This window comes from Octopus sinensis, unplaced genomic scaffold (genome assembly GCF_006345805.1).
Source record: "Octopus sinensis unplaced genomic scaffold, ASM634580v1 Contig12345, whole genome shotgun sequence".
In the NCBI taxonomy this organism is placed as follows: Eukaryota; Metazoa; Mollusca; class Cephalopoda; order Octopoda; family Octopodidae; genus Octopus; species Octopus sinensis.
Genome location: NW_021832594.1, coordinates 15,330 through 34,158, shown reverse-complemented (window position 1 = coordinate 34,158; position 18,829 = coordinate 15,330). Strand labels below are relative to the sequence as shown.

The 18,829-nt window shown below is 39.1% G+C and overlaps 2 protein-coding genes across 3 annotated transcripts in view; one reads left to right on the top strand and one right to left on the bottom strand.

Annotated features, from left to right (window-relative positions):
- LOC115229285 (centromere protein I-like) overlaps positions 1-376 on the bottom strand; it is a 58,025-nt gene extending 57,649 nt beyond the window's left edge. Inside the window, exon 1 of the mRNA XM_036499162.1 lies at positions 206-376. Coding sequence (XP_036355055.1) covers positions 206-308 — 103 coding nt within the window. The 5' untranslated portion in view covers positions 309-376. The remainder of the gene's footprint in view (positions 1-205) is intronic.
- A 1,528-nt stretch (positions 377-1,904) lies between these two features.
- The window catches only part of LOC115229284 (centromere protein I-like), a 29,683-nt gene continuing 12,758 nt past the window's right edge, over positions 1,905-18,829 (top strand). For both annotated transcript variants that reach the window (XM_036499163.1, XM_036499164.1), the window contains exons 1-7: positions 1,905-2,639; positions 6,886-7,017; positions 9,952-10,082; positions 11,272-11,379; positions 12,790-12,885; positions 14,339-14,425; positions 15,991-16,098. In XM_036499163.1, coding sequence (XP_036355056.1) covers positions 2,537-2,639; positions 6,886-7,017; positions 9,952-10,082; positions 11,272-11,379; positions 12,790-12,885; positions 14,339-14,425; positions 15,991-16,098 — 765 coding nt within the window. In that variant the 5' untranslated portion in view covers positions 1,905-2,536. The remainder of the gene's footprint in view (positions 2,640-6,885; positions 7,018-9,951; positions 10,083-11,271; positions 11,380-12,789; positions 12,886-14,338; positions 14,426-15,990; positions 16,099-18,829) is intronic.

The following is an 18,829-nucleotide window of genomic DNA, read 5'->3' as shown; positions in this document are numbered from 1 at the left end:
AGCAAAAAGTTTGAAAAGCACTGATCTACACAAAATTTTTACGGAAAGGTCTACTAGAGACGAAAGATCGCCCGCAAAACAATAAACGGAGAAGAAAGAACAAATGTCGATCGTTGACGTTTGAGGAAGTTGAAGCGGGAGAATAAAAGAATTCCAGAGAGAAAAAAAACCAACAACAAAAATAGTAGAAAACAATGAAACGTACCATCACATATGACATCGACATTGCTTTCCAATGAGTCCAACAGTTTTTCCAGTGACGTCTTCTTCGTCGATGAAGAAGGTGACGATGGCATGTTAACAGCCATCGCGAATATTTGTAAATATTATTAAAGAAAACGGGAGAAGCGAAAATTTAAATCTCCCGGTTGAACACGTGACTGTGTAGTAGGTTAAAGGAGAATGTATATTCTTCGCCACTTTTACGTATTCACATTTCCTATTATCCTCGAAATTACAGTTGCTAGGAGTTGGGATTTTATTGTCAGATATTTCAAAAACTTTGTTTTATTTTCAGAGAACTATGGTGAGTTTTGTGGTGGTACTACTAGCGAACAGTGGTCCCGTCCCGGTGCGCGCTCTCGCGTACTCGCGCATCCATCCGTGCCAGCTAATCATGACTAGTCGATCCTTACTTTGTGTTTTTGTGTTTTTACTTACTTTGTTTAAAAAATTATTTACTTTGTGTTTTATTTTCTTTGTTTTTAAAAATATTATTTACTTTTGTGTAAAAAAAATTATTTATTTTGCGTTTTATTTACTTTGCTAGGTAGTCGTTTTAGGATCGACTACTTACGACTAGCTAGCGCGGATGCGCGACTGCGCGTGTGCGCGCACTGGGACCACTGTTCGCTAGTTGTACCGAGTTTTATTTGAGAATAAGATAAATTTTATTTGTAAATATAACATTCTATATTCGTGCCTATATGCGCGCGTGTGCTTCTGTAATTGTATGAGTTTGTTTTTGTAAGAACTAGCGAGTCAAACGAGCCAACGAAGCATCTCTCTACAATGTTCTGTCTATGTCTAAGACTCATGGGTAACCTGAAGCCCACGGGACTTTTTAAATGGCATGTCTAACGAAAATTCACCTTCAATTTTGTGAATAGTGCGGCCTGCTTCTCGAAAAGGTTATGTATGCCTGGTCTACGACGTGGGTTTTATGTAGTCGTTCAACTTGCTAGAAATAGTAGCCAAATCGTTCCCAAATTACATTATACTGTCTCACGAAAGGTCCCGTTAAAGAATATGTTCTTCAGCGCATTGGCATAGGGAAAAAGACGAGACGGTAACAGCTCGAATAGCTTTTATTTCTGATCTATTCAATCGGTACTAATTAGGAGTAAGAGCGGTTTACTGTAAGGGCTTAGTTCAAGTTTGCGTGGAAAAAATACAAATATTACTTTAAATTGAGGACAACTTATGTGCCGCTCTGCAGATCATATCTAGATATATGATCTGGATGACCCGATGTGGTTTGACCAGGTCCACGCTGGTATATCAGAGAAATCCAGTCGATACCTGTGAAACTGTTGAAATCGTTTGAGCAGGTTTGCAAAGCTTTTTCACCCTCCTCTCCTGTCTGATAAGCCTACACAGTCACAGATCCCGTTCCAACCTCCTGCTAGCACTAAAAAGCCAGATGTTCCAAGAAAGGTTTCCGGACGCCGAAAGAAATCTGGTCGTCCTGCTCTTGTCGGGGCATAGACGGCAACTAGTCTGAAAGTATGCCCTCCGTGCCTGTCACGTCCAGTACCACCTACACACGATAAATTACTAATTCAGTATGCAATTGTAATGTAAAAAAATAAATGAACTCAAATGATTATTTTCTTTTCCATATTAACTTGAACTAAGCTCTTACTCCTAATTAGTACCGATCGAGATCTGAAATAAAAGTCTTTTTTCCTATGTCAATACGCCAAAGAACATATTCTTTAATGCGACCATTTGTGAGACGACGATACAATGTAATTTGGGAACGATTTGGCTGCTATTTCTAGCAAGTTAAACGACTACGCAGAGTCTACATCGTAGACCAGGCATACATAATCTTTTCGAGAAGCGGGCAGCACTGTCACTTAATTGAAGATAAATCTTCCTTAGACATGGCACTTAAAAAGCCCCCGTGGGCCTCAGGTTAATCATTAGTCTAAGACGTAGACTCGTCATAGAGATGCTTCGTTGGCTTATTTGACGCGCTAGTTTTTACCAAAACAAATACGGCTAATACGCACACAACGTATATATACATGAGTATAAAATTTTATATTTACAAATAAAATTTAATCTTATACCAAAACAAAACCCCCCACCAGTCTTCTAAAACTAAAGTAAAGTTTTTGAAATATCCGACAATAAAATCCCAAGCTTGTGCACTCCTAAATTCAGCAATTCCGTGGCTAATACGGAATGTACATACGCAAAGGTGTCGAAGAATATACATTCTCCTTTAACTTACAGTCACGTGTTCAGCCGGGAAGTTTAAATTTCACTTTCTGCTTTTTTTTTTAATTAATATTCATTAATATTTGAGATGGCTGTTAACATGCTTTCGTCACCTTCTTCATCGTCAAGGAGGAGGTCACTTGAAAGAATGTTGGAATCATTGGAAAGCAATATTGAATATGTATGTGATGGTATGTTTTCGTGTTTTTTTTTACTTTGTTTGTTGTTGTTTTTTCTATAAATAATAGTAATAATGAAATTATTGTACACAGTGCTCAGGTGCACCACAACTTGTCAAAAAGTGCGTATAAAGTATACGCAGTAATGTAGAAATGTCTGGATAGTGAACAACGTATGAGTCAGATACATGCTTGTGTGTGTATGGAGGGGAGAAGATCAGGTGTATTGTTGGCGAATCTCAGGAAGCATGGAAGTTTTGAAGGATGCAGTGCTCCGACAACTAACAACTGATGCCAGCAGTTTGTTCCATGCTTCAGCAATTCTCAGCGTGAAAAAATGTTTCCTGAAGTCATGGGAGCTGTGCTGTTTTCTGACTTTGTAAATATGTCCACGGGTGTTAGACGGGTGGAGTTTGAAAAGGTGCTCAGAGTTATTGTTTGTAAGATGGTTAATAATTTTATGGGTGTCTGCCAAGTCAGCTGCCAGACGTCGGAGTTTCAATGTATCCATGCCCAGGGAAGTAAGGCGTTCAGAATATGGCAAATGCCTGATGGAGGGTATTCTTTTGGTTGCAATTCTGTATGGAATTCTTCAATTCTCCCGTTCCAACCTCATTGAAAACATCTTCAAAGATCCACATTTGTTCTTTCGGTTAATATAGGGCGTAACAAATATCAGAAAATCAAAAAAAAAATGTGTGTAATAGGTGTAAAACAACTTCCTATGAACGAATATGAAAAAAAAAAATTCGCGCACGCGAAAGGGGGGTGGGGGAGAGGCCTCGGAATATTTATATCGGGAATTTCCGAAAGCGTCTGAACCGGGCACAAAAACAAAAACAGCGTAATAGGTGTAAAACAACTTGCTCTAAACGACTATCATGAAAAAAATGCGCGCTCGCGAAAGGGGGGTGGGGGAGAGGCTTCGGAAATTTCCCATCTTCAGTCCACGGCCTTTAAACTAAGAAAAAATAGTGTAATTGGTGTAAAACTACTTGTTCTAAACGAGTATCAAGAACACACACTCACACATGAATCATAAACTCCGTATTTTTGTACATCTTTCGCAAAAAAAAAAAATAATAAAGAGAAGAAATTCTGGAAAAAGTGAAGAAATGTTGGATCTCCGCCATGTGAATCAAAATACGTGTCAGAAACATCTTGAAATACTACAGAAATTATGTTACGAAAATGATAATGTATACATACCTCTTTGAGTGGTCCATCGATAATGATGATAAAGAAATGAGTTGGATTTGAACTCAGAATATTGACTAACACAACTACATACTACAAGACTCAAAATATTCAGCCAAGTCACCACCTTTAACTAGCAATAATAATAACATCAATAACATAACAGCCAAAAGATTTATTTGTTCTGAAAATAACAATCATAGTAAATAAATATGTTCTTTAATATTCACATTCATGTGCACAGTTAAACACACTTACATACAAACAGTCACGCATGCATAATACAGAACGGAACACATAAATGAAGGATGCATTACTTAGTATATATTACATCTAGAGAATTTTGATTAATAAGTCAAATATGCAAATTATAAAGATAATTAATTGCTTTACTAAACAGTGTTGTAAAGGTGAAAAAATAAATTTGGGAAAAAAATACACGCCAAAACTAATTAATAAAGGATAATTAGGGAAGGATTGACACAAAATAATAATTTTTTGTCTCTTTTTTTCTGATAAATGCATCTTAATAAGTGAGAAGAATTGCATATATCTGAACTATTTCAAAGAAAAGCATAAATTTAATGTTTAAAATAGCTTTAACCAAGGAATGAGATCCAACATTTCTTCACTTTTTCCAGAATTTCTTCTCTTTATTTTTTTTTTTTTTTGCGAATACGGAGTTTATGATTCATGTGTGAGTGTGTGTTCTTGATACTCGTTTAGAACAAGTAGTTTTACACCAATTACACTATTTTTTCTTAGTTTAAAGGCCGTGGACTGAAGATGTGAAATTTCCGAAGCCTCTCCCCCACCCCCCTTTCGCGAGCGCGCATTTTTTTCATGATAGTCGTTTAGAGCAAGTTGTTTTACACCTATTACGCTGTTTTTGTTTTTGTGCCCGGTTCAGATGCTTTCGGAAATTCCCGATATAAATATTCCGAGGCCTCTCCCCCACCCCTCTTTCTCGAGAGCGCATTTTTTTTTTCATATTCGTTTAGAGCAAGTTGTTTTACACATATTACACTATTTTTTTTTGTTTTGGTGCCCGGGTCAGCTCCTCAGACGCTTTCGGAACTTCCCGATGTGAATTTTCCGAGGCCTCTCCCCCACCCCCCTTTCGCGTGCGCGAATTTTTTTTTTCATATTCGTTCATAGGAAGTTGTTTTACACCTATTACACACATTTTTGTTTTGATTTTCTGATATTTGTTACGCCCTATATTAACCGTTCTGGTTAATATATATTAACCGTTCTTTCTTCTGTGTTTCTTTCCTTGTGAGCTTTGTTTGTTGACTGAAACAGGTAAAAGTTATAAAGGTGTACATTACACTGTGACTTTTTGCTGCTTCAAGCCATTTTCGTGCTCTGTGCGTCGTATGTATATATAAACATTGTTTTTCTCTTGTTTATATATCTTTGAGAAACATTTCTCATTGTCCCAGTAGACAAAATGGAAAAGGCGTTTTTGTGTTGCCCAATTTATGTGTTTATTCGTGTTTTATTGAGGATTTTGTTCCGGTTTTGTTTTAAACTATTTCTTTCATATGGAAAGGAAATGTTTACTCTTTTACTTGTTTCAGTCATTTGACTGCGGCCATGCTGGAGCACCGCCTTTAGTCCAGCAAATCGACCCCAGGACTTATTCTTTGTAAGCCTAGTATTTATTCTATCGGTCTCTTTTGCCGAACCGCTAAGTTACGCGGATGCAAACACACCCGCGTTGGTTGTCAAGCGATGTTGGGGAGGGGGGGGGGCAGACACACAAACACACACACACACACACATATATATATATGTATATATATATATATATATATATATATATATACATATATACACACGACGGGCTTCTTTCAGTTTCCGTCTACCAAATCCATTCTCAAGGCTTTGGTCGGCCCGAGGCTATATAGTAGAAGACACTTGCCCACAGTGCCACGCAGTGGGACTGAATCCGGAACCATGTGGTTGGTAAGCAAGCTACTTATCACACAGCCACTCCTCCAAGCAAAAATCGTATTGTGCTATCGATGTCCCAGCTGGTTGTATTTTGACAATCATGACGGTAAACTGACAATGACGAAGTTGAAATTTCTCCGTTTTGACGAGGAAATTTCCAAATTTTTTTCACTCCACAGCCTTCGAAATAATAGTGTGATGGTGGGCATCTTTTTCTGAGAAAAGATTTTTGAAAATTTATGATTTTTGTTTCCCCTCCCTATCCCCTCTGCCTCCGAACGAATTTTGGCCAATTTCTTTGGCACTACGCACTTAAAAAACCTTGGGCAAAGCTTCTTTTTGGTAAAAAAATAAATAAATAAATAAAATAATATATTCTCAGGAAAAGATGTGTGATTTAGGGGAGATTTGGCTGTTTTTTCTAGCACATCTCACCACCACCTTCCTCTTAGTTATTAATACCTATATTTATACACACACTAGCAGTATCGCCCGGCGTTGCTCGGGTTTGTAAAGGAAATAACTATATAAGCATTTTTAGAGAGTTACCCTCATATAATAGCAAAAAGAATGCATTAAAAATGGGGAAAAATGATGTAATTGTTTTTTTAAATCATAGACTCATCGTAGACGCGCGCTAATACCCAGAAGGGCTCGATATGAATCACGACTATAAGATACCCGGTTTGGGTTAAACTGCACCGCAAAATGTGGGAGTAGTTAGGAATCTAAATCATAGGAGACAGACACACAACTTCACTTTTATATGTAAAGATTTCAGGTAGAGACATGGTGGTGTGGCTAAGGAGTTTGCTTTCCCACTGCTTCCACCATGAACAGAAGAAAACAAAGAAAATCAATGCTGGCGGGATATCCATGTGTACATGTCTCCCAACCTGTGATATCACGGAACTCACAATTGATTTTTACCCATTCCAATTCTCTCTACCGGAAATATTTAAGCTAAAGTAGATGGTTTTAAGAATGACCGAAATGTACTACATTTCTCTATCTTTTAGTTATTAACATTTGTGAGTATCAAAAAATTAAACTGACTGAAATCTAATATTACATCTGTGTGATTGTGACCTTCTCTTTACAGAAAGTTCAGTAAAGAAACCAAGAGGGAAGCTGAAAACCTGCATTGTTAATGTGAAAGTCTGTGCACAAGCTGTAGGTTTATCACATGAAGATATTCTGGGACTGGTTAATGTTGCTGCAAGTCTACGATATGGTGAGACCTATTGATGCTCCCTTTTTTGTTTTTTGCCTTTATTTTTCTCTGCAGGTTTTACTGTTTCATTCTTTGTGTGATGTTTTAATAAATTTTGAATGCTGATCTGAAAATGCTGAGCCTTACAAAAGAGATGACAGAGGACGGAGTTATGTTGCACATTGATGTGCTCCAGAGGACGTGGCCATTACAACAGAATTGATATCTTAAAACCAAAGTGCTGCGTAAGAGGCATTGGTGTTGGTGCCAAGTAAAAAGTACTGGTGCTAGAGCCATGAAAAATACACCCAGTGCACTCTGTAAAGTAGTTGGCATTTGGGAGGGCATTCAGCTGTAAAAACTAAACCAAAACAGACTATGGAAACTTGTGTGGTCCCTGGTGTTGCCAGTTCCTTTCAAGCCATCCAACCTATGCCAGCATGGAAAAGCAGACATTAAATGATGAGGATGATAGTCAAAAAGACATGGGTTACAGTGTTAATAATCTTTATAGACCCACCTAGATTGGTGAGATGCTGGTGAATATCTACAGGAATAACATCCATGTGCACTTTGGTGTGGCTGTCCTCATCCATGTGCTCTTGGAGGCAACTGTTCTCATCCATGTACAACTTGATGTAGCTATTGTCATCTGTGTGCACCTCGATGCAGCTATCCTCATCCATATGCACCTTGATGCAGCTATCCTCATTCATATGCACCTTGAAACAGTTATCCTCATCCACATGCATTATGAGACTGCTGTCCTCATCCACATGCATTATGAGTCAGTTGTCCTCTTCCATGTGCTCTATGATACAGCTGTCCTCATGCATATAGGTAGGGGGATGAAATAGTGAAGTCCTTTGCATATAAGGCTGTATGCATATTTTGTCGACAAGTACAAGATTATTGTGTATGAGTTAAAAAGAGTGAATGTGAGGATTATTCCTTATGGTAGCACATATGGAGAAATTGCAAATTCTGGATGTGTTATTGCAAGCTGCCTGGGCAGCAACCTGAAAGGTAGCTTGCCTTTCAGCATTTTGTCTTGTTTCATATTTGTTGTGTGTGCAGAGCCATTACATTATGACTGATTGACTAAAGATGAAAGAAAAAATGTGAAATTCCTTCTTTTATCTATTGTAATCACACTTAATTCTAGTTTTCTTATTTTATGTAATCTCGTGCATTTTGTGGAGGAAATATATCTTCATTTCATACATCTGTTCATTAGTTTATTCATTGATGTCTAAATCTTGACATCAGTGAACAAACAATCTTGAGAGAAAATATGTGCAAACGTGTGTATATATGACAGACTTGTGCATAGTTTATGCCAACCAAATTTCACTCCCAAGACACTGGACAGTGCAAAGTTGCAGTTGAAAATTGCTGTTTCCTTATCTATTATATAAAATCCGATCTGTCTGTCAGTCTGTGTGTTTGTCTTCTAGGATCTCGGGCATCCTTCATCTGATTGCGCTCAAATTTGATTTGTAGATACCAACGGTATCAGGGTGTGTATAAGTCTTGAAAAAATTACAAAAATAGATTCCAGGTAAGAATGTGATCGATAAAGCTGTGGGAACGTGCATTTGTACGCGCAAGTTTGGTTGCATGTTTGTGTGAATAAAATCGTTTTTCTTTGGAATAGAAAAAAAGTCTATCTTTATTTCTTCTTTTGCTGGTGTCTCAAATTTAGGTTAAATCAGTGTTTCTCAAAGGGGAGGCCTATGGGATGGTCAGACAAGTTGTTTTGAGAAAATTTGGTTTAAATGTTTGACAACTCAGCACCATCCATTGGACGGTGGGGGGGGGGCGTTTTACTCGTATATATATATATATATATATATATATATACATACATACAAGGTGCTCTGGCTAAATTTGATTTTTTTTTTTTTGTCTCTTTTCTTTAGGAACTGCTTGATGTATTGAACAGTCAACAGCATTGGAGAGCATAAGGATTAAAGTTGTAGTGGAGAAAAAGTTAGTTGGCATAGAGGACTAAAAGCCATCTGAATATTGGACTTGAGTTACCTGTATTATCATGAATTATGCTGGGTGTCAGAATATTGACTTCATGACTGCCACTCAATTCTCTGTGAACATTGTAAAGGCTACAAAATGTGACATAGACGTTATGAAAACCAAGATTCCTCCAAACTGTGGTGGTTCTTTGGCTACGTCTCCATTGAAGGTGACGTCATGCCACCCATCTTTGAATAGGGCCTTCGGCACAATTCAAATGGTCATATGAAGATGCTGAAGACCAGTCAAACCCTGGCTGGAGAGGTTTGCTGTTGGAAGCCATATGTGTGGGGTCAGATGCAATTGTTGGAGGATTTCTACAACTTCACCAGCCCCAAATTCTGGTCACCTAATTCCCTCAGTTATAATACAACAGGTTACCAACTGTTCTAGCTGCAACAACAAGGCCAAGCTGGTGACTAAGATCAACGATGTGTTCTAGGGCATAGTGAGGAACACATGTACCTCTCTCTGGAGCCATCTTAGGATCAGAATGGAAGCTGAAGGTGTCTACTTTGAGTAAACTATGAGTTGGCAGAATCGTTAGCACGCCGGGCGAAATGCTTAGCAGTATTTCGTCTACCATTACGTTCTGAGTTCAAATTCTGCCGAGGTCGACTTTGCCTTTCATCCTTTCGGGGTCGATTAAATAAGTACCAGTTACGCACTGGGGTCGATATAATCGACTTACTCCCTTGGTCTGTCCTTGTTTGTCCCCTCTATGTTTAGCCCCTTGTGGGCAATAAAGAAATATATAAAAAAATCTAGTTGATATTTTGTTTTTTTAGGATATTGTGTTTTCGTTTCCTTATATGCAAACTGTCGAATTTAGCTCTAATATAATTTATACGCACACACACATATTGTTTGTTCTTGTTTCATTTTAATTTTCTTTAATTTTTTTTTTATTTTCCTTATAAGGAATTCAGATCAGTCGTGATCTCATTCGATGTTGTATCCCACAAACCACTTTCCCACAAATAGCTGCCATCAGACTTCTATCATGTATAAATCATCTCGCTATTTCAGAAAAGGCCAATACATCATTCACGGTGAGTGTATAAAAACGTTTTATCATTGTACATCATGTTAAAATAAATCCATTTGGCTCTATTACAGAAGACTGAATGCTGTACTTTGCAGGTTAATGTGATGCACCTAACAGATGATACTTCCACATTTGTAGGTGCAGACTTGGATATATTGTAAGAAGTTTGCTCCCCAGCTACATGGATCTGGGTTCAGTCCCACTGTGTGGCACCTTAAGCAAGCGTTTTCTACTATAGTCTTGGGCTGACCATCTGAAAGAAGCCCGTCATATAGATATATACATGTGTGTAAGGCGGCGAGCTGGCAGAAACATTAGCACGCCGGGTGAAATAATTATCGATATTTTGTCTGCCGCTACGTTCTGAGTTCAAATTACGCCGAGGGCGACTTTACCTTTCATCCTTTCGGGGTCGATAAATTAAGTACCAGTTACGCACTGGGGTCGATGTAATCGACTTAATCCCTTTGTCCTTGTTTGTCCCTTCTATGTTTAGCCCCTTGTGGGCAATAAAGAAATAAGATATATACATGTGTGTGTTTTTGTGTCTGTGTTTGTACCACACCACTGTTTGACAACCAGAGCCAGAGTAAGCGACATTGAATGAAATACAGTTATCTTTGATCATGTTTCACTCATTAGATTGGCCACGCTGGGACCCTGCCTTGAAGAGTGTTAGTTGAACAAATCATTGCCAGTGTTTATTTTTTTTAATCCTGGTATTTGATATATTAGTTCCTTTTGCCAATCTGCTAAGTCATGGGGATGTAAACAAACATAGATAGTCAAGCAATGGAGAGAGACAGACAAGACATGCACACACAATGGGTTTCTTTCAGTTTCCATCTACAAAATCCACTTACAAGACTTTGGTCACCCCAAGGTTGTAGTAGAAAACATTTGCCCCAGGTGCTACAGAGTGGGATTGAACCTAGAACTGTGTGGTTATGAAGCAAACCTCTTACCACCCAACCAGACTAATTTAATATGTTTGTGTACACTTGAACATAGAAAAGGCAATATGCTGCCCAAAGTGTCTTGAGCAGGGAAATTATTGTAGATAATGCTGATGTAAACTCACCAATAGGCCGAGAAATTGTAAATTCAAATTTAACATCACATTGCATAACTCTGTTTGATTTCCTTTACAACACTAAATGTGTAAATTAATTGTTTCTCGTTTAATATTTCAGAAATTAGTATTTCACTGGATTGTACTTGTCATGCCATACATGGATGCCTATGATAAGCTTCATGCAGTGTACAATGTGTTCTTTTATCTTCTCAGAAATTATGATATTGTAAGTATCCTTCTAATTCTTCTTCGTGTTTCTGTATACGGTTTATCTCTGATAAAATTGCTAGAACTGCTAACCTTATTTTCTGATGTTATTTGGCTTGTTGAAGCATCAGATGTGGTGTGCGGGAGAGACAACTGCACTAGTATTGTCATGTGATGTGTATGGATGAGGACAGCTGTGTGAAGTGTCATACCCTAACAGTGAAGGGAACCTGTGGTAGAGGTAGACCCAGGAAGACATGGGATGAGGTGGTGAAGCATGGCCTTCAAACGTTGGGTCTCACAGGGGCAATGACAAGTGACTGAAATTTTTGGAGATCTGCTGTGCTTGAGAAGATCCGGCAAGCCAAATGAGATTGTAATTGTGGTCACGTAACTGGCCTGTTTAAAAGCACCCTTCAATTGTTGGTCAATATGCTGTGCTTGAGAAGAACTGTTGAGTCAAGTGAAATCATTGTCATGGCTGACTGGCCTGTTCAACTGAGTGAATTTTAGTTATGGCTGATGCCAGTGCCACCTGAATGGTACCCATGCTGGTGGCACATAAAAAGCACCATTTCAGTGTGGCTGATGCCAGTGCAGCCTGACTAGCTTCTGTGCTTGTGGTATATAAAAATATAAACCACGGAGTGGTTGGCGTTAGGAAGGGCATCCAGCTGTAGAAACATTACCAGATAAGACTGGAGCCTGGTGCAGCCTTCTGGCTTCCCAGATCCCCGGTCGAACCGTCCAACCCATGCTAGCATGGAGAACGGACGTTAAACGATGATGATGATGATGATGAAAAGCACCCACTACACTCAGAGTGGTTGGCATTAGGAAGGGCATCCAGCTGTAAAAACCTTGCCAGATCAGATTGGGGCCCGGTGCAGCCTCCCGCTTGTCCAACCCATGCCTATGTGGAAAGCGAACTTTAAATGACGATGATGAACAGGTTTCTTTCAGCTTCCATCTACCAGATCCACTCATAGTACTTTGTTTGACCAAAGACTAGTGCCACATAGTTGGACTGAACCTGGAATCATGTGGTTGGGAAGCAAGCTTCTTAGCACAGAGCCATGCCTATCCATCCATCCAACCAGTAGCCTGTCATATGAAATGTAATTCTTTCATGACCATATTATCTTATAGACATACACTGCTTATGTCTTTCAATTTTTCAAATAGTCAAAAATTTGGAAGTAATTAACCATTTCTTGATGCTAATACCAGAACCATAACTTCACAAAAGTTTCTCATATAAAATCTATGCTGCAAAGTTTTAAATTAGTTCAGAATTCTTTAAAATGAATGATTTTTCTATTAAAGAAGCAGAGTGAATAATAAAATGGTTTGTATTAAACGCATTCTAGTCTACAGTTTATAACTGATTCCTTCTGCTCATATTTTGAAATTGTTTCTCTTCCTTCAGCTCCCAGAAATCTGTTACATTTTGAGTGAGCTGACTTTATATCCTGATGTTACATTATTCCGAATAAATGAGCTGATTTTGTTGTGGAAGAAAACGGTAAAGTGTTTCATTGCCATTGTCATTTAATGCTATTTCCATACTCATTGTCTGTTCTGCAAAATCGAAAATATTGATTTGTGATGTGACTGGTGCCAAACAAATTTTGTGACTAATTAATGGATTTTCCAGAACGTTCTAAATTGCCAAGTTTCTCTTATCTGTCCAACACAATCTTGAATATGCTCTCTCTCTCTCTCTCTCTCTCTCTCTCTTTTTCTCTCTCTCTCTCTCTCTTTCTCTCTCTCTTTTTCTCTCTCTCTCTCTCTCTTTCTCTCTCTCTCTCATTTTATCCATGAACTTTCACTCTCCTCTTCCCTCTCTCGCACTCACACACATTTGTAAGTATGTATCTGTGATTGTTCAAACTGTGTTGTCACTTCTGTAAACAAATTGCTTGTTACTTTGTTCTTTCAAAGTCATTTGATATAAGCGATGCTTTACTTGCAAATCACCTAAGGGTTAGTGACAGGAAGGGCATCCAACTGTAAAACAATGCCTCAGTCATATATATGTTTAACCAGTACTAGCATGGCAAAACACTGACCTGCTTGTACAGTTAAATGTGAACAGGCATTCCATAAGGTTTGGTTCATTTGATTAAGGTTCTTAGTAGTTCAGTGTTTGGATTAGTGATGTTTGTGTGTATGTCATTCCTGAGATTTGTCTCTTTGACTTGATATTCATCTTCTTTGAATTTCAGAAAAACTGAAGTGTTCAAAAATCAAACATACAGACTATTTGTGCAATTCTATATTTGTGCGTGTGCTAGAATAACAAAATTATTACCAAGACAATTGGTCTCTTGGTTAAATCATAGGCCTTTTGACAGCCAGTGAGAAGGATCAAGTTAATTAATCGATTAGTTTCAGCTTTTGTTAAAGCCATCGTCAGGATTTGATTACTTGTTTACTGAGACACAAAAGTGTGCACCACTGACTGAACCAGACCTGACCTAATTTACATAAATGGTGTTAGAGTGGGTGAGCGTACTAATAAACTGCTACACTGACACAGCATATATGAGATTAGCATCATAAACAGTTCCAATTTTGTATTTACTAAGCATATCTATATCCATCTGCCTATCTGACTATCATCATCATCATTTTAATGTTGACTTCTCCATGCTTGATTCAACTCCTTTGAATGCTTTACAGTTAATATGGTTTGCAAGAGTTAATATGGTTCTGTTGTCAGTATGATATCTTGTCAACCAGCTCAAGAGTCAGAGTTTATACTCTGTAAGCATTACTGCTCTATGTTTACAATGAAGGCACTTTACTCTGTCACACATCATAGACTGAAACTGTCTACCCCAGTAATCAGTATCTTCATTATATAAGTTCTAAGATCCTTATTTTCATTTCTGCTGCCTTCATTCCAAACTGGACTCAATATTAATGAATGTAAATTATATATCTTTTTCTCATTTGATGTTTTATCTTTTCAGGGGAATGTCCCTTCATTAATTGGTTTACTGACGAAATATAAGATGCTGCGGCCTGATAAATTAGGGCTGTCACTTCCAAAATATCAAGTAATTATTATTTTTTTTTTTTTCCTTTTTTTTTTTTACTATCAGTCTTACTTATGTAATAAAGAGAGTATTATTACACAAAGCTGCAAACAGCATGGCCTGAAATATATACATAAATACAAGGGCAATCCCAAAAGTAAGGTCTCCAAAAATATTTAGAAATCACAGTAATGTTTGTCCAGGATGTTTACATCATTTTAAAGTTTGAACATTTATCTATTTTTCTACATAATCGCCCTTTGTAGGCGCTGGGGCAGTTTTTGTATGCCCACGTCATACTAGCTCACCGCCATGTCTTTAAGGAAGTGTTGAACCTTATCTTTCACCTCGTTGTCATTGCTGAAGCGTGTTCCAGCTAAATGTTCTTACAACTTAAGGAACAGGTGGTAGTCACTGGGTACCAAGTCCGGACTATAAGGTGGGTTGCCATTTATGGCCTTCTGTGAGCATTCATGGGACCCATCTTGTGCACACCTGGTATTGCAAATTTTCACTCAAAACCCTATGAATGGTGCTTCGGAAAACCTTAGGAACCAAAATGGGGAGATCATCCAGAGTGATCCGCTGATTTTCACGCAGGATTTACTCAACCTTTGCAACTGTTTCATCAGAAATTGATGGTCGCCCACTTCTTACTTTGTCCTGAATTTCAGTACAACCAGCTGCAAACTCCCTACACCACTTGCAGACGTTTTTGACTACCATGCACAACTCACCATACACTTCCATAAATTGGTGATGAATTTCAATCAGTTTAATGCCTTTTGCATTCAAAAACCAAATAACTGCACGAACTTCACACTTGGCAGTAGTGTCGATGGGGAGCTCCATCAGATAAGACTGTCAAGCCAGGACTGCGTGTGGCAGCGAGGTGCACACAGGGGGCAAACGCATGCACAACAAACACAACAGTGTTGCCAATAGCTGCACATACAGTTTCCCTGCGTCGCCAGCACTTTGGAGACCTTACTTTTGGGATTACCCTCGTATTATTACTGTCATTTATTATCAGGCAAGTAACTAACAGAATTGCTTGCATGCCAGGTGAGATGCTTAATGGTATTTCTCCTGTCTCTTCACATCCCAAGTTTGTTATACAACCAACAACTGTGTTCTTATTCATACATCAATTTAATATCATGCTATCGATATACAGCTGATTTAGTGCCCTTTGACATCTTTCTGCATCCCTTTATCTTCTCCAGGAAGCTATGCAATTCATCTTCTATGAGGCTAGTTAATTTTTCAAATAATAGTAAGCATGCTATAGACATGCTTACTGAAACATTAGGCAATGGACAAAATGCTTACCAATTGCCTACCTTTTAAGTTCCGAGTTCAAATTCATCTAAAGTCAACTTTGTCTTTCGTCCTTTCAGCATTAATAAAATAAGCACCAGCTTAGCACTAGGGTGGATGTAATCAACTTACCCACTCCCACTAAAATTGATGCCCTTGTGCCAAAATTTGAAACCATTGTTATTGTTGTTATTATTATTATTATTATTATTATTATTAATATTATTATTATTGTTGGTGGTGTTGCTCTCTATTCTACTTTTCAGTGTTTTTATAGAATACCAAACCAAAGATTGCAAAAGATAATCCAAGGTGTTCAGCTACGAAGGGGATTGGAATTAAGGAATTTAGCATACAAATCTGCTAAAAGTCCTGTAAGTTTTTTTCTTTTTTGTGTGTGTGTGTGTGTGTGTGTGTGTGTGTGTGGATTTGGTAGACGGAAACTGAAAGAAGCCTGTCGTATATATATGTATGTGTTTGTGTGTCTGTGTTTGTCCCCCTAGTATTGCTTGACAACCGATGCTGGTGTGTTTACGTCCCCGTTACTTAGCGGTTCGGCAAAAGAGACCAATAGAATAAGTACTGGGCTTAGAAGAGAATAAGTCCCGGGGTTGATTTGCGCGACTAAAGGCGGTGCTCCAGCATGGCCACAGTCAAATGACTGAAACATGTAAAAGAGTAAAAGAGTATGGCATTGTATTCTTGAGCAAAACACTTCATTTCACATTGCTCCGCAAGCATTTCCTCATCTGACATGTGGCATGTTGTGCACCTGTACAAGTATGTCGATTTGATGGAGGGAGTGAGCTAATATTCAGCACATACATAAATCTTCGATTTAAAACAAATACTTTTTAAAAGAAAGTAACTTGTGCGAACTTACATCTCTTCCTCACATTTCTGTTTCATGTACTATGATTACTTCCTACTCCCTGATCTTATCTTCTTGGCTCGGTGCCACTGTATCATTGCTCTCTGCTTGCCCCCGACCTGTGCATCTCCTACCCACATGTCTTGTCTCACTGTATTATTGCCTTCTGCTATCATCATCATTTAACCTCTGTTTGGCATGCTTTCTATGGCTGGATACCCTTCCTAACATTACAGAGTGTACTGGGTGCTTTTAAGCAGCACCAGCAGTGGAGGCGCAAGGGCCCAGTGGTTAGGGCAGCGGACTTGCGGTCGGAGGATCGCGGTTTCGATTCCCAGACCGGGCGTTGTGTGTGTTTATTGAGCGAAAACACCTAAAGCACCACGAGGCTCCGGCAAGGGGTGGTGGCGACCCCTGTTGTACTCTTTTGCTCCAACTTTCTCTCATTCTTTCTTCCTGTTTCTTGTCCCCGACTTCCTACGCAGCCGCTGAGCCTGGATGCGCATTCATCTATCCGTCGATTCTCTCGGTGTCGGGGGTTGACCTGCTTTCTCTTCTGCAGGTCTTATGAATAGCAAAGGACCACGTTTCTTACTTCTCCGACTACAGACAATCCTGAGGGGCGATCTTGCGAGCTCTGGGACGAAGAACGCTTTGCTCAACAAACAAACAAACAAAGCAGCACCAGCATGGGTGCATTATGTGGTACCGATATGGGTACTTTCTTCATGGCACCAGCACCTACCAGACTGCAAAGTTTGGAATGCTCAACTAGAGAGGGATGCAGGCGACAAGCTGCATGCAAGGGCAACCACGTTTTTACTTAGCTTGATGTGTCTTTTCAAGTGCAACAAACCTAGAGTCTCACTCCCCTGTCATCCCTTCTGTAAGTCCCAACGTTCATAGATCCTTTCTCACTACTTTATCCCACATCTTCCTGGGTCTACTCTTTTTACATGTTCCCTCTATAATTAGAGACCAACACCTTTTCATGCAACCATCTTCATTCATACACATTACATGGCGCCATGCCAGCATATATGTGTATATGTATATATAACCTGTATATATAACCTGTGTGTATAGCATATTTGGAAATATGCTGTACATGAGAAGACCAGGCAGGACAAGTGAGCCCAGCCCACTTATGCATGCCTTTCCTCCCTTGGACACAAAGACCTGTTGAGGCAAGCGAAGTCGATATAGAACCTCATCCGACGACAGGCACCCATGCCAAACCTCTTTGCTTGCGAAGACATGTTGGGGCAAGCGAAATCGAATCGAAATCGAATTGAACCAGCCAGGGTCCCTGGTCTGATGGTACGTAAAAAGCACTATCCGACTCGTGGCCGATGCCAGCGCTGTCTCGACTGGCTTCCGTGCCGGTGGCACGTAAAATACACCAATCCGACCGTGGCCGTTGCTAGCCTCGCCTGGCACCTGTGCAGGTGGCACATAAAAAGCACCCACTACACTCACGGAGTGGTTGGCGTTAGGAAGGGCATCTAGCTGTAGAAACATTGCCAGATAAGACTGGAGCCTGGTGCAGCCTTCTGGCTTCCCAGATCCCCGGTCGAACCGTCCAACCCATGCTAGCATGGAGAACGGACGTTAAACGATGATGATGATATATATGTGCATATGCAACACTTGTATGAATGTATATCTATGTGTGTGTGTGTGTGTGTGTGTGTATATATATTTACTCTTTTGCTTATTTCAGTCATTTGACTGTGGCCATGCTGGAGGACCGCCTTTAGTCGAGCAAATCGACTCCAGGACTTATTCTTTGTAAGCCTTGTAATTATTCTATTGGGCTCTTTTGCTGAACCGCTAAGTTATAGGGATGTAAACACACCAGCATCAGTTGTCAAGCGATGTTGGTGGGGACAAACACATATGTATATACATACATACAACGGGCTTCTTTTCAGTTTCCCTCTACCAAATCCACTCACAAGGCTTTGGTCGGCCCAAGGCACCACGCAGTGGGACTGAACCCGGAACCATGTGGTTGGTAAGCAAGCTACTTACCACACAATCACTCCTGCGCCTATTGTTTAAAATATGTTTATATATTTTTATAATGTTTCTCTATGTTTAAAAACAATTTATATTTTTATAATTAAATATTATTTGGAATTATATAAAAGATATTAAAATATTTTGTGTTATTATAGAAATATAACCAATTTAATTCACATGATTTTTTTTCATGAACAAAATCTCATATG